The sequence below is a fragment of the Pelodiscus sinensis genome, chromosome 5, assembly GCF_052426305.1.
Source record: "Pelodiscus sinensis isolate ZL-2025 chromosome 5, ASM5242630v1, whole genome shotgun sequence".
In the NCBI taxonomy this organism is placed as follows: Eukaryota; Metazoa; Chordata; order Testudines; family Trionychidae; genus Pelodiscus; species Pelodiscus sinensis.
This window is the reverse complement of record NC_143056.1, coordinates 31,236,492-31,251,933: the sequence shown is the minus strand read 5'-3', so window position 1 is coordinate 31,251,933 and position 15,442 is coordinate 31,236,492. Positions and strand designations below refer to the sequence as shown.

Genomic DNA, 15,442 nt, shown 5'->3' with positions numbered 1-15,442 from the left:
CCAAATTTTAAAAAGATTACTACAGGAACGGGAAAAGTGACATGAGATCAGAAAGCACTAGATACTTTCACCAGCACCAGAATTAAAAACACAGAAAAAATTACATATCTTTGTGGTTTTGTTAATATATTAACTTAGGACTTGTCTACACTGCCACTTGCAGCCCTGAAACGTTCCTCACTCAGGGGTGTGAAAAAATACTCCCCCCAAGAGGTGAAAATTAAAGCTGTAAAGTGTCAGCTTTAGTTCTCAGTGCTGGGAGAGCTCTCTCCCACCCCAAGAAATCTAAGAACAGTCTTCAACAAATTACTGAAATAATCCTAAAGACAGAACATGTAGTGTTTCTAGCTAACAAACATGAAAGAGATGTTGTGTTATATATGGCTATAATGTTCACATTTTTATCCATTGTCCCTGTGCTCGGTATGCAATGAAGACAAATCTAGGCCACCTGACATTTCCCAGGTGCAGTACTGTGATGGAAAATCTTTGAGGAAAGCATATAGGAATTTTTCAGACTTACAGTTTACTTCCCCCCCAAAACTGGATAATCATACAAAGCTTACCATGTAAAATAATGTATGATATATATATATGGAACTTCCATAACATTAGGCATTACAATCAGCTCTGCTGTAACAAAACATGCCCTAACCTCCCTCATCACCATCAGATATACTAGCTTCTCCCCCTTCTAAACTCTTTCATGTATTCTCACACCAGTTCCTTCTAGTTCCCTCGTCTTACCTCCCACTTCTTTGTGGCATAAATCCCAAGTAGGGCTGGCTGAAAAACAAGAATTCAATTTTGTAAAAAATTTCAAGATTTCAACATTTGTTTTTGTTTCATATCAGAATAAAAGTGAGACCTTTCAAATTTTTTCCACCAAAAAAATCATGACAGACCCATCCTAGAATAGCAGATAACTATCCCAGATCAGCTGGCTTATGCCAGGTGAGCCAATACCATCCCAAGAGAGTGCCCTAATCACTTAGCTATAGTCTGAGTTTCTCTCCAACTGGAAATGTTCCATTTTGTATTTAATTAATTAATTAATTAATTAATTAATTAATTAATTAAGGAGAAGTTAGCAGGGAGAAGAAGAGAAAGCAATCATACAAGGGAGAACATTTTCTCTATGATCCAGCGATCAAGGTACTCAACTTGGGTGTGGGAGATCCTAATCCAAGTCCCTAATTTGAAGCAGGCAGAGGAAGGATATGAACTTAGATCTTCTACAACCCGACTATCTTAATCACTGAACAACCGGATATTATGGAGGCAGGATGTGAAACTACCTCTCTCTATTGGAATTCTATCCTTGACTAATGTTATGTTGAAACCATTATGTTTCCACAGTTTTGGTTTTGACAAATTGGATTTTCCCAGGAAAAAATATTTTGTCAAAAAAACAAACCAACCAACCCCACCAATCATTTCTAACCAAAGCTTGCTTTCTTCCTATTTTTAAATTATGTTGTTAGATCCAGCTTTTTTTCCTCCTACCATGAATCCCCTTTAAAACTCAAACCCACTGAATTTTGTATTGCAGAGTATATTCAACCTTCAAGGTTCCAGATTTAAAGTGGAAGTGCTCAAGACCCTGCAGAAAAATAGGTAGACCACAACATGGATTTTATTGAGTAGGTAGAAATGTCAGAAGCCTGAGAGACTTTTCAAGAAAAATTAACTTTAGTTAAGCATCTTGAAAGAACCTTCATTCACCTACTACGCATGCATGGGTTTTATTTTTTCTGATTTAAGAGATGAGAATGTGTTTAGTGCTCATGATAATAAGGACCAACAAAAACCTCAAGCAGGCAGGATTGTGCTGTAAACTGCCACTGCTGCAGCATGCAAGGCATTCACACAGAAAGTGCATCCACCCAGTGGTTGGAAGAAAACCGACTAGCCAAGTCTGGTCATGTGTCTGCCTTTTAATAGCCAGAATCAACAAGCTTAAGTGATTTATGCTTTGACTAGAACCACACTGCAGTATTTAATCACACAAAATACTATTCTATACAAATTTCACTTAACATTTAAACATTCTCTCAAATATTTGTCTAAATTAATTTTCAGGAACTGTGTTACAAATAAAGACTGCATGTAGGTAAGTGTTACAATGCTTTTTGTTGCTGCAAGATGTTAGAGACAATCATAAGATAATCAATAAAGAGAAGATCAGTATGGCTAGATGTAACACTCTTACTTGTGTTACTGAGTACAAACAAACTACGTTCTTTATAATATTTGAAAACAGTATCCCAATAAAATAATTTGTAAATGAATATATTTTGCTACAGATTTTAATACATACATTTACAAAGAAATCAAATTCTGATGGAAAAGTTGAATATGTAAAAATATCAGTAAAGGAAGACTGATAACATAACCATACTAAATAGGAAATTACTTTTAAGGTACTACTTGGGAAATGTAAGTAAGACATAGATTTAATAAAAGTGGATGGCGTAACATGCTATTGGCTGTAACCTTGTATTTCATCTAGAGGTGCTTTTGCTGGAAGAAATAGAAGTAGCAGCTGCTGAGGTTTCAGATACTGATACTTTGTTTTGTTTTCTCACTTTACTTTTCACTTTTTTCCATATGTTTATTTCATACATTTGCATAATAAATGCTACAAAGATGATGCCTCCTACAATCACAGCTGTTACTGTGCTAACAAGATATTGTCCTGGAAAGGCCAAAGGAGCATCATCAACATAAATCTGCAACAGAAAACATTTAACATATTCTTATAAAGTCTTAGTCCAATAATTAATGACTAAAATACTATATCTAAGTTTGAACTCTTCTTATTTATAATTTGTTAATACTGTTAGTGTGCTCAAAGGGGGAAGAAAGGAGATTCTAGTCATTGTGTGCTGACAATCATAGGCCCCAGTTCTGCTCCATTGAAATCAGCAGAAGTTTTGCCATTGCTTCAATGGGACCAATATTGGGGAATAAATTAGACAAACTAATCAGTTCAGACATAATATATTGGGCAATATCAGGGGTTGGCAACCTTTCAGAAGTGTCATGCCAAGATTTAACTTATTCACTTCTATTTATGGATCTGTGTTGTGGAGAGGAGGTACGATGGGGAGAGGAGCAAGGGCAGGCTGGGTATGGTGACCATATTTTTGGAACCAGCTGCAGTTAGGGAGAACAGTTTAATTTAAATTATTAAACAGATTAAGCGTTTTAACTTTCTCATGTTAGTTCATCAAACTTCATTTTAAATAAAGTAAAATATTAATTTATGTCCAACACAAAAGGTTGCAATGTTTTCTTTATTTATGGCAGGGGTGAGCAACTTTTCTTGGGTTGGGGTCACTGACCCACAGAAAAATCAGTTGGGGACCACACAAGTGAGAAGCAAAAAGCTCCTCAAAACCCCCCAGCCCTCTCTGATGTGGCCCCAACTGAGACACCTCACTCCTCTGGTGCTCCAGACCCATGAGGCAAGAGGAAAGGACAGGGAGGACTGAGATTCAGGGTTTCCCATAGGCCAGATTTACTTTTCTGGGGTTCCAAAGTTAATGGATTTTATGAACCTCCTTTGTCTCTGGGGTAGAGACAAAAAATGAGGGGTTCAGTGTGTGGCACAGAGCTGCAAGTGTGTGGGATAGGGATGGGGTACAGGATCTGGGAGGGAGGTGGGGTGCAGAAAGGAAAGAGGTTGTGAGGTCTAGGTGGGAGGTAGGGTGCAGAAGCAGGCTGGGAGTGGGGTTTCTAGTAAGGGGTTAGGGAGCAGGAGCAGGGGGGGAACAGTGTGTGGCCAGAATGGAGGGTACAGAAGCAACAGTGGATGCAAGAGCAGGGTGGGGGAAGGTGTCTGGCCAGGGGGGCATACAGGAACAAGGGAGGGTGCAGAAGGAGGCTTGGAGCAGAGAGTCTGTCCAGGAGGGAGGATACAAGAGCAAGGGAGGGTGTTGGAGCAAGCTGCGGGTTCAGAGTCTTAGTGGGGGGAGAGGGGTTCAGAGTTTTGGCAGAGGGAGAGTCTTGGCAGGGGAGGGGAGTGAGTGAGAGGGTCTGGGCATGAGGGGGGATGCTTACCTTTCTTCACACCCTGTTACAGCAGGGAAAGGCTCCGGACAGTGCACTGCCATTCCCAGAGTGAGGTGGGAAGGGGGGAGGGAGTTCAGCCCCCAACTTCCTCCAAGCAGTGGGTATCTCAACATAGTGGGCTGAAGAAGCCCTGACCTTGCCCACTAGACCCAGCTTTGTGCAACTCCCCCAGCAGGGTTGGGAAGAGTGGGGGAGACAGAGCGGCAGTGCATAGAATGCACCAGCCGAGCCTGAGCATGCCCTTGCCGCAGTACCCTAGCTGGGCTCCACATGGCCCCTGACGGGGTTGAGGCAGCAGCTCCAAGGTGCAGAGGTCCAGGAGCAGCTCCACCAGGTTTTACTTTGGACCCTCTTGGTACCCCTGGCAGTGGTAGCCATTGTACCAACAAGCGGCCTGGAGGAGGAGGAAGCGGTGCAGCTGGGCTGGGGGCCTGAGGCAGTTCCACGGGGGATGGGTGTGCGGTGATGGGGCAGTGGGTGATGGAATGGCTGGAAAATGCGCATCACCAGAAGCCAGCCTGGCTACCTACCAGCAAAGCGCCAATGGAGGGGGGTGGGAGGAAGGTGGCTGCTACACCGCGTGAGCTATTTCTCACAGAGCTATTTCTTGGTCGCTTCTTCCCTGCAAACCAGCATCCCCATCAACTAATGAAATGTTCAGCAGTGCTTTTTGGGACATTTCACTACTTGATGGGGACACGAGGACAGAGTATTTGAAATGGGAACAGTCCCATATGGTTGGCGTACGGATCCGATGGGGAGGCTTGCATGCCAGTGAAATTTGGCTTGCATGCTGTAGGTTGCTGATCCCTGGACTATATACAAGTTCAGATTATGCACATACATTTTTATTTTGATGTATTAACAAACCATGATAGGCTTCATAGAAGGTTTGCTGAGCTGATACATTCCTGGCATGACTTCACAAAAACAGTTAAACCAAGAATAAGTTTTTCATTTTTTGTGAAAGATTATTTTGCATTTGTTATACCCAGGACTCTTATGTCTAGACTACACAGTTTTTCTGGGATACCAGGGGTATTCTGGAAAAATTGTTCCACGTCCATTAACTGTGTTTGCTCTTCTGCTTTTTTTTTGTGTGGAAGAGCAAACGCACTCTTTCGGAAGCCCCTGTATTCCTCATTCTACAAGGAATAAGGGAGCTTCTGAAAGAGGGTTTTTTCCTGACATTTGGCCCAGTCTAGATGGGCCAAATGTTGGAAAAGCCTCTTCCAACAAAAGAATTGGAAAAAGTTATGCAAAATGCTGTGTAGACCTAGCCGTAGAGAAAACACTGATTTTAGATATTACATTAAAAAACGTTATGTCTTTAATGAATATAATTTGCTATGGCTGAAAATATGTTCTAGCAATTGCTTCAGTGAAATAAGAGTTCACACTTTAAAAACCCCCAATCCTTTTACATAAAATTCTATGCTTTCAACCTTTCATCAATTCATTAATGTTTGTTAAGATCTCTTAAGACATTTTTTAAACAAGTACAATTTTTCTTTACATTCATCTCTGAAAAATAGTTTTCTTGGCTAAATATTACATTATCTCTTCCTTCATCATCAGCTGCCTTTTAGAAGTTTTGCTTAAGCTTATGGTTCATCTTGACCAGCTACACAGAGGTAAGTATACTCTTAGTTTCAGCACCAATACACAGACACTGAATCAAGTTCAATTTTCTTATTCTCCCTTTCAAGACTAGTTATGGATTTCCCTCTTCCTGCCTATATGCTCTGGTCTCTGGCTGCATTACTCCCTGCCTCATCTGCTATTCCAGCAATGCCAGCTTTGATGTCTTATACTCGAGCCTTTCAGACAGACATCTATGCACTCTCTTCTACTTCGTTCTTTAAACTGGGAATGCCCTTCTTGTGTGAATCCATAAAACAACTTCCCATCTCTTCTTACACATCCCTCTCTTAGACCCTCTTCTGTCACAACACCAACAACAAATATTCCAACACAGAACAGCTATGTTCAAAGCTCAGATACATAGTTAGAAGATGGAATGGGGATATGGGGGAATGTATGTGTGTAAATAAATTTTTTTTGTAGATATTATGGAATCATAGGCATGGGACATGAAGAGAGCTTGAGAGGTTATCTAGTCCAGTACCCTGCTTTCAAGTCAAGACTAAATAATAACTAGTCAGTTCCTGATTGATATTTGGCTAAAAATTTCTAGTGATAGAGATTCCACAACCCCCGTTGGCAGTTTGTGCCAGTACTTAACTACTCTGAAAATAAGGAAATTTTTCCTAAGGTGCAACCCAAATCTCCTTGCTAAAATTTAAGTCTATTACTTTTTCTCCTATCATCACAGAATAACTAGAACATTGTTCCACCCTCTTACTTGAAATAACCTTTTATGTACATGTGCGAGTTTCTTCATATGGTTGATGGATTTCCATTCCAAACGGCTAAATGTAGTGCCTTGCATGTAGAATAGTGATAGAAATGTAGCCGTGTTAGTCTGGGGTAGTTGAAGCAAAATGCAGGACAATGTAGCACTTTAAAGACTAACAAGATGGTTTATTAGATGATGAGCTTTCGTGGGCCAGACCCATGCTACATTGTCCTGCTTTTATGTACAGGCAGTCCCCGAGTTACGGAGATCCGACTTATGTCGGATCCGCAGTTACGAACGGGGATTTTCTTGCCCTAGAGAACTGGAGCGGCGGGACGCCTGGTCCCACCACCCGCCTCTTCCGGGGCAAGAAAAGCTGCTCCCCATCTCCCTGGTTTGCTGGGGGAGCCAGCAGACCAGGGAGACGCTGAGCAAAGCCGCGGAGGACCCGGGGCCGGACCCGTGGCGCTTCCAGCTGATCTGGAAGCGCCGCGGGTCCAGCCCGGGTCCTCCGCGGCTTTGCTCAGCGTCTCCCTGGTCTGCAGACCAGGGAGATGCTGAGCAAAGCCGCGGAGGACCCGGGCCGGACCGTGGCACTGATCTGGAAGCGCCGCGGTCCGGCCCGGGTCCTCCGCCGCTTTGCTCCACGTCTCCCTGGTCTGCTGGGGGGGACGCAGCTAGTGCCCCCCCCCAGCAGACCAGGGAGACGTGGAGCAAAGCCCGGGGCCTGTGGTAGAACAGGTGGGGCACTGCCGGTTGGTCCCGCAGCACCGCTCCTTGGCGCTACTGGACCAACCCGGCAGCACCCCAGCTGCTCTGCCCTAGGAGTCCTGATTCAGCCGCTGCTGATCAGTTTCAGCAGCGGCTGAATCAGGACGCCTAGGGCAGAGCAGCTGGGGTGTTGCTGGGTTGGTCCAGTAGCGCCGAGGAGCGGCCGTGCTACTGGACCAACCCAGCAGCACCCGAGCTGCTCTGCCCCAGGTGTCCCCAAGTCAGCCGCTGCTGAAACTGACCAGCGGCTGACTACAGGAAGCCCGAGGCAGAGTTGCTCTGCCCCGGGCTTCCTGGAATCAGCTGCTAATCAGTTTCAGCAGCAGCTGACTTGGGGACGCCTGGGGTTCTTAAGTTGAATCTGTATGTAAGTTGGAACTGGTGTCCAGATTCAGCCGCGGTTGAAACTGATCAGTTTCAGCATTGGCTGAATCTGGATGCCAGTTCCGACTTACATACAGATTCAACTTAAGAACAAACCTACAGTCCCTATCTTGTACGTAACCCGGGGACTGCCTGTATTTGAAAACTGTTATGTCCCAGCTCAGTCTTCCCCTTCTCCAGAGGAAACAAACTCATTTTTGTCAGTTTTTCCTCAGATCTTTAATCATTTTTACTCTCCTCTGGACTTCATCTAATTTCTCCACATCTTTCCTGAAATGTGGCACCCAGCATTAGACAAAATACTCTAGCTGAAGCATTATCATCCCACAGCAGTGCAGATGAATTATCTCTTGTCTAGTTACACCACTTCCGCTCATACATCCCAGAATCATAGTCACTTATTGTGCAACAGCATTGCACTTGTAAGCGGGGTCTGAATCAATGTTTTCATTACAGCAAGCTGGAATGGGAAAGGAATTCTGGGTGTATTTATATTCACTGAGTTTGCTTAGGCCTGCTAGATATTCAATTGTTAGAATGGTGTTTTACCTATTGTAACCAATTTGGCTGTTGCAGAGTCACAAACTGTGTTAACCCTAAATGCATGAATTGTAAGATATGACCACCATTGCTTGCAGTTATTGGGAATGCAGAAAAGTCAGACTGTGTTTAAATCAGTTTAAAGGAGAGAAACTGTCAGTGTAAAGAATCTCAGATGAACTTGGGGGAAGAGCAGAACTCTGAACCAACAAGCTGCAAGCACTACAGGCATTAGCCGTAAGACTGGTTCAACCTGTTTCTCTCCCCCTGCTCCTGTTTAATGATAGAACTAAAACTCCGTAAGGAGTCTCTTTATTATTTTAAAATATTATTCCAGTGGATGCTGGAATCTTTTGGCTGGACTGCGCTGTGGGCCAAGTGCTGAAATCACTGAGAAGCTGAAATCACTAGGGCTGTGTCCAGACTCAGGGTTTTTTTCGGGAAAAGTAGCCTTTTTCCGAAAAAACTTCCCCTGCGTCCAGACTCAAGCCACGTTCTTTCGAAATTAAATCGAAAGAACGCGGCTTTTCTTTCGATGGTGGTAAACCTCATTTCACGAGGAAGAACGCCTTCTTTCGAAAGTTCCTCTTTCGAAAGAAGGCGTTCTTCAATGTAAATAGGGCTTCTTCGAAAGAGAGCATCCAGACTCACTGGATGCTTTCTTTTGAAAAAGCAAGCCGCTTTTTCGAAAGTTCAACGTGCAGTCTAGACGCTCTCTTTCGAAAGTATCTTTCGAAAGAGCCTCTTTCGAAAGAGGCTTGCAGTCTAGACATAGCCCAGGTTTGGTCCAGAGCAAAATCCATGACAAGGACAGTAGTGGCGAGCAGCCAGCAGGCAGTGGCCAGCGGGAGCAGCCGACAGAAGCAGTGGCAAGTGGCCGGTGGGAGCAGCAGGCAGGAGCGGCCAGCAGGCAACTGGTGGGAGCAGCTGACAGGTAGCCAGCGTGAGTGGCCGGCGTGAGTGGTGGCAGGTGTCCGGTGGGAGCAGCAGCAGGCAGTTGGCAGGCCAGCTGGCAGGGGCAGCATGTAGGTGGCATTGCCACATGCTCAGTGAAGGGAGATGTCATGGTAATGTACCTATAAACTCTGGGTCTGCACTGACTGGACAGAATTGTGAGTGCGGTGTTTGAAGTGAGGGGAAACCACACTATTTGAGTTGGGAGTTGGACTAAAGATCTTTAAGCAAAAGACTCTGCCCTGCGGATGGTACCTTGCTTATGGGTTTTCTTTGTTTATGTGTTTCCATATGTTGATGTTGATGCTAGATTACTGTTATTAAACAGACTGTTTCTATCTCTGACTCAGTGCTTGCAAGAGGGGAAGAATTGCCTCTAAAGGTGCTCAGTTGGTAGGTTGGAATTTTCCCAGTTTACTGGCTGGAGACTTGAGTCAGTTTGGTCACATTGTTGACTGAACCCCCTAGATACTGAACCCAGCCCTCCTGGCTGCCAACTGCTACCAGCAGAAGGGCTATACCTTCTTTACATGACCTGAGGTACCAATATTCATTGCTATAAGGGTGCACATCCATGGGCACGTGCTTCAGAAGGTTCCTGATGCTCACAATGCTATGGCTGCCTTTCCCCAATTAGAAGAGAATGCAGGAGCCAACCTGAAGAAGTGCCAAATAAATAGTAATCCATTTTTAATTTTGACTAATATCTTTAAATCAGTAAATATTTTTCTGACAGTGCTGAAGTTCTAATATAAACAGGTCATGCAATGAGGTATACATTTTAGTGTTTTCCTGTCTCCCCAACCTTAATAGATCATTTGTCTTCTTTGACTACAAGCAGGGATTATGCAACTATTGTATAGATCTATATATCACTGAACATAGTGGATCTAGATTTCGGCCTCTAGGTGCTAATGTTGCTCATCTGTAAAATGGGGATAATGATATTGACCTTAAAACACTTTGAGATTTATGGATAAGCACTACAGAAGAACTCAAGGGCTGTGTCTAGACTGCATCCCTTTTCCATAAAAGGGATGCAAATTAGACATATCGCAATTGCAAATGAAGCAGGGATTTAAATCCCCCCTGCTTCATTAACATAAAAATGGCTGCCGCTTTTTTCCGGCTCAGAGCTTTGCTGGAAAAAAGCGCCAGTCTAGACGCGGATCTTTCGGAAAATAAAGCCTTTTCCGAAAGATCCCTTATCCCTCTTAAAGTGATAAGGGAGAAGGGATCTTTCGGAAAAGGCTTTATTTTCCGAAAGTTCCGTGTCTAGGCTGGTGCTTTTTTCCAGCAAAGCTCCGAGCTGGAAAAAAGCGGCAGCCATTTTTATGCTAATGAATCAGGGGGGATTTAAATCCCCGCTTCATTTGCAATTGCAATATGTCTAATTTGCATCCCTTTTATGGAAAAGGGATGCAGTCTAGACACAGCCAAGTATTATTAGTGTTAGTAGTAGTAACATAAAATAAATAGGCACATAAATAGGACCCTTTGCATGTGCAGCTCTTCTATTCCTAGGGTTACCAGGTGTCCGGTATTCACCTATTGTCCAGTAAAAAAATTCAGAAAATACCAGACACCTAAAATGTCTGGTATTTTCTGTTTTTTTTTCCCCTGCCAGGCGGTGAAAATACCGGACACCTGGCAACCCTACGACACACTCAGCAACTGGCCTCCTTCCCCCACCGAACCTCCTGCTTACTTAGTTCTGCAGGGAAGCTGCTTTCTGGCTCGATCCAGAAAACAAAATGGCTGCCAGCAAAAAGCCTAAAGACCCCAAGCAAGGGGAAGCAATGCCTTCTCTGGGTCTTAGTGCTCAACCTCTCCTTATCCCTATTTTGACTCTGCACTCATTTAAAGGGGCCATGCTGTTTTAATACTGTTTAATTTAATTCATTAATTAATTTATTGCTTAATAACTCTCGGGGTCCTTTTTTTTTTGGCTCAAAAACTTTGGTCTCCCCCTTTTTTCCCTCCCTCAACAGAATTTTTTCCCTGGTGTTTTTTTTTGGGGGGGAGGGGGGGAGGTGTTCGGTATTTTTGGTTAAACCATCTGGCAACCCTATTTACTCCACATAGAAAAAGGCTATGTCTAGACCGCAGGCTTCTTTTGGAAGAAGCTTTTCCGGAAGAGATCTTCTGAAAAAACTTCAGAAACACAGCGTCTACACAGCAAAAGCACATTGAAAAAGTGATCTGCTTTTTTGAAAGATAGCGTCCATTCGCTGTGGATGCTATCTCATATTTAAGGTATGATTACTATGGACACAGTGACTGCCAGGGTATCGGTGCTTTTTCCTCTTTCCTCTTCTTTTGAAAGAACTCCCTGTTCCCTATCCACACACGCCTTTTTGTGAAAGAGCTCTTTCGGAAAAAGGCTTCTTCCTCATAGAGGTTTACCATTGTCAAAAAAATGGTTGTTTTGTTCTTTTGATTTTCTTTCAAAAGAATGCAATTGCAGTGTGGATGTAATTCAATTTTTTTTCCAGAAAAATGGTTGTTTTTCCGAAAAAACTCTGTAGTGTAGACATAACCTCAGTGATAGCATTCCACTTGGAAGGCTCTCTGCAGATGTGGGCATCTGCAAGTGGTAGAAAGACTAAAGATTGCATTAATTTGCATTCATTAACTTCCCATTCCTTTTATAATCTCTTTTGAAATCTGAATTCTGGGAATAGGTAGACCGGACACCACACAGACCAGGATGCTAGGACAGGGCTGCAGGAGACTCAGACCTGCTGCAGAGAAACAGTAGCTTAGCATTTTATTCTTGCTTTCTTTGTCTGGCTTAGGACCACTAAAAGTCAGGAGAGCAGCAGGAGAGCTGCAAGTCACTTTTTATTGCCAGTAACCACTTCCTGATAATTTACTTAGAATTAGGTCATCCTAAACTCCCATTGTTGCAATTCCTATACACCTGTTTTGGAGAGTTGCCAGATCCATCAACTTCCACAAACTGCTGTGGAAATGTTGGACTCTGGACACATCTGAGGAAAACTAGTTATGTGAATGGCAGAAGGTAGGGGCAGTGTCCCTGTTATACAAAATGTGTAAATCTGAGTTTAGCAAGCATAGCTACTGGGATAGCTGCATCTTTCATTTGCAATCCTGTGATCATTATTTTTAAATGATATTTGTTGAAATTATGGGCTATTTACTGTACCTGAAATTCATCAAGCAGATTACAAAAGGAGACTCCAGGAATAGTTGCTACCCTGAAATGAAAAAGCTCAGACCCCTGTGAAAACAAAACAATAGCAGCATTGATGGATCACCTGTTTTCAGAACAAAATTGGTTTCATTAAAGAAAATACATACTTAAGGCCCTCTTGAACAGAAACACCTTGATTTGCTGAATTGACTCAAAAACAGTTTTGCATGCAAAGCTGGCCAAAGTAAGAGCAGCTAGTGAGAGACAAACCTATCTTGCTTGCAGTTGCAGTCAAGCAGGGGGTAAATTGGGGCCATCAGGGGCTGATAATCTGTCTCTAAGGGTATGTCTACACTAGCCACCCTAGTTCGAACTAGAGTGGCTAATGTAGTCATTCGAACTTGCAAATGAAGCCCGGGATTAAAATATCCCTGGCTTTATTTGCATGTTCCCGAGCGCCGCCATTTTTAAATGCCCCGTAGTTCAAATTCCCTGCCTGCGGGTACAAGCGGCACAGGCTAGGTAGTTTGAACTAAAGCCCCTAATTTGGACTACCATTACTCCTCATTGCAGGAGGAGTAACGGTAGTCCGAATTAGGGGCTTTAGTTTGAACTACCTAGCCTGTCCCGCGTGTAGCCGTGGGCAGGGAGTTCGAACTACCGGGCAATTAAAAATGGCAGCGCCCGGGAACATTCAGAACGCCAGGACAAATTAGAGTGTTTTTTTACATTTTGAAGGGGCAGAGGACATGGGTTCCATTGCCACAAAACATTCAATGCAGATTGCTCTCAGCAAGTGGCATCTCTAAATGGATTCACCAGGAAATGATTTGATTAGATAGAGAGATTAAATATGGCCATATTATGTAATTGGTATTTTTTCCATGGGAACCTCTCCATGACTGAATGTACAACACACTAGTGAAATAAGTGACAGCAAGGTCTTGAACAAGACTGATAACATATTCAAAAGGCTTATATATATGAAATAACTACCAAAAGTTTCCTTTAATATTTAAAGGATCAGCACCTTTAAAGGAAACATATGTAATGATCACAAGGTATAAAAGACAATTTACCCAAATTACAGATGGCTCTGAAGTATCAATGGGTGTTCTTGGATCTGGGTTTTATAGAGAAAGGAAGTTTGGATTCAGATCAGAGCTTCCTCAGATTTGTATTTTTAGTTCATGCCCATTTGCCATTTCTGCCCAAAATGTTTATTTTTATCTGAACTACAACTTACATATATGTTTAAGGCCAAGGTTTCTGGATTATACAGTGTATTGTTGATTTTATGTGCTAAATATGCTCTCATTTTTAACATGCCTGGTGTATCCTTGGTACCTGTAAAACAGTAGAGTAATTCAAGTTTTTGTTCTGTCTACCACAATTTCTAAATAATTCCAATTTCTATATTACGAGTAGTTGGTAATGTAGGTTCTAGGACTCAAGGACAGAGAGGAGAAGAGGAACTTTTAGCCTCTTTAGCCCTGTGAGATGAAAGCTTCCTGCAAGGTGCTAAGTACCATGAGCTTCTATTAAAAAATGGAAGAAAGGGACTCAGTACTGTGAGAGGTACTCAGAATCTTGTAGGATCCAGTCTTTATACAGTTTTGATCACTCACCATCCTCAAGTTCCTGAACATTATAGAGACAGGATAATCAGGGTAATTTTTGCTTCCATGTATGTTTCCTTGAAAAATGCCTCTGCATCCATAAAAACAGGCAGAATGGGGACTCCAATTATACCATATTACAAAAAGCAACAAAGAAATATATTTTAAGGTGGCTGTGGCAGATACTGCAACTGCTTGTAGTATCTTTGGGGATCATATTGTGTTGAGTTTACAGATGTTTATATAACATTGTAGCCAAAGATTTTATGCAGCTACATGGGGGAAGCTCTTCCAGAAACTCAGAACAGTGGGGATAATCACTACAGTTTCAGAGTCTGGAAAGAGCACCAGAGAACTCTCTACTGGGGTGACTTACTTATACTGGTGTAGGGCTGAGTTTATCAAGACTGCTGTGTGTGTCTTCAGTTTGATTAAAAAATGGTCAGACAGTTGAATCCTAGAGAGAACCCCAGCCCTTTCTGTAAAGTTGGAAAAATGCTGTCTTACTAGACCCCCATAAGAGTGTGATAGATGCTACTTGGAATGTTTAGTAAGTCTTTAAATCTATTAATTGATTTTTGTATGTTTTCTTTATTATACTTTTGTCTAAAGAATAAAAACTTCAAAAAAGCTATGTGGTCACTGGTAAAGACATGGTTACTGACCTCAGACTGCACAATCCAGATGCTGACCAATAGGTGGTCTGGCCTGCTGGGGATACCACAGTAGATGACAGGGCTGTGTACAGACTTAAAACCTCTAGAAAGAGGCACTAGTCTCCATATAAGCAAGGTGATGGCTAAGAGTCTGAAACTTTAAGTGGATGTCCTCGAGGAACCATGGAAGGGAAATACATGTGCAATTATCCCCAAACTGTGACAGCTGCAACAGATGACAACTTCAAACTAGAGGACTATACACTTTATTGCTTATATAGGCTCATCTCTACACCCAATAAGAGCAGCATATTATGTTGAAATGCTGGGACATATGTACTACCAGAAAGATTCTTCTGCCTGTAGCACCAAATGGGAACTCTGTTGATTTTCCTCTCACTTACACAGTGGAAATCAAGCTTTCAGGTTCTCTGATTTTCATAAAAATCAATAAGGTTCTGCCCTCTGACTGCTAGAGCATTCCCTGAAATGTTGGAATTGATTGTTGGTGTGGCACCAGAACCCTTCAAACCAAAGCTTATGTGATTACTAAGGACCCAGCAGGACTGTCTGCTAGAGCAGGTGTGAAAGGGACAGGAATGCAGTCTCCATCCTTGAACCTGAATGTCTCATCCTCCTAGAGCTGTTCTGAAGACATCACAGTGCTTTACAGGCCTGAGGGAATTCACTCTCCCCATCACTCTAGACCCGCCAGAAGACAAAGGAAAATAACATGCATTTCACTTTTCACTACCTTGACCCCCACTTACTCCCCTGTCTGTCCCTGAGGGTATGTCTACACTACAAAGTTAGTTCGAACTAACGGACGTTAGTTCGAACTAACTTTAATAGGTGCTACACTAGCGCTCCGCTAGTTCGAATTTGAATCGAACTAGCGGAGCGCTTAGTTCGAACTAGGTAAACC

General features: G+C 42.8%; 1 protein-coding gene across 1 annotated transcript in view; it reads right to left on the bottom strand.

The window, feature by feature from the left end:
- Nucleotides 1-1,939: 1,939 nt before the first annotated feature.
- CATSPERB (catsper channel auxiliary subunit beta) overlaps nucleotides 1,940-15,442 on the bottom strand; it is a 140,935-nt gene continuing 127,432 nt past the window's right edge. The window contains exons 26-28 of the mRNA XM_089778257.1: nucleotides 13,489-13,589; nucleotides 12,255-12,329; nucleotides 1,940-2,732 (exon numbers count right to left, since the gene is read on the bottom strand). Of these exons, the coding sequence (XP_089634383.1) occupies nucleotides 2,505-2,732; nucleotides 12,255-12,329; nucleotides 13,489-13,589 (404 nt within the window). The 3' untranslated portion in view covers nucleotides 1,940-2,504. The remainder of the gene's footprint in view (nucleotides 2,733-12,254; nucleotides 12,330-13,488; nucleotides 13,590-15,442) is intronic.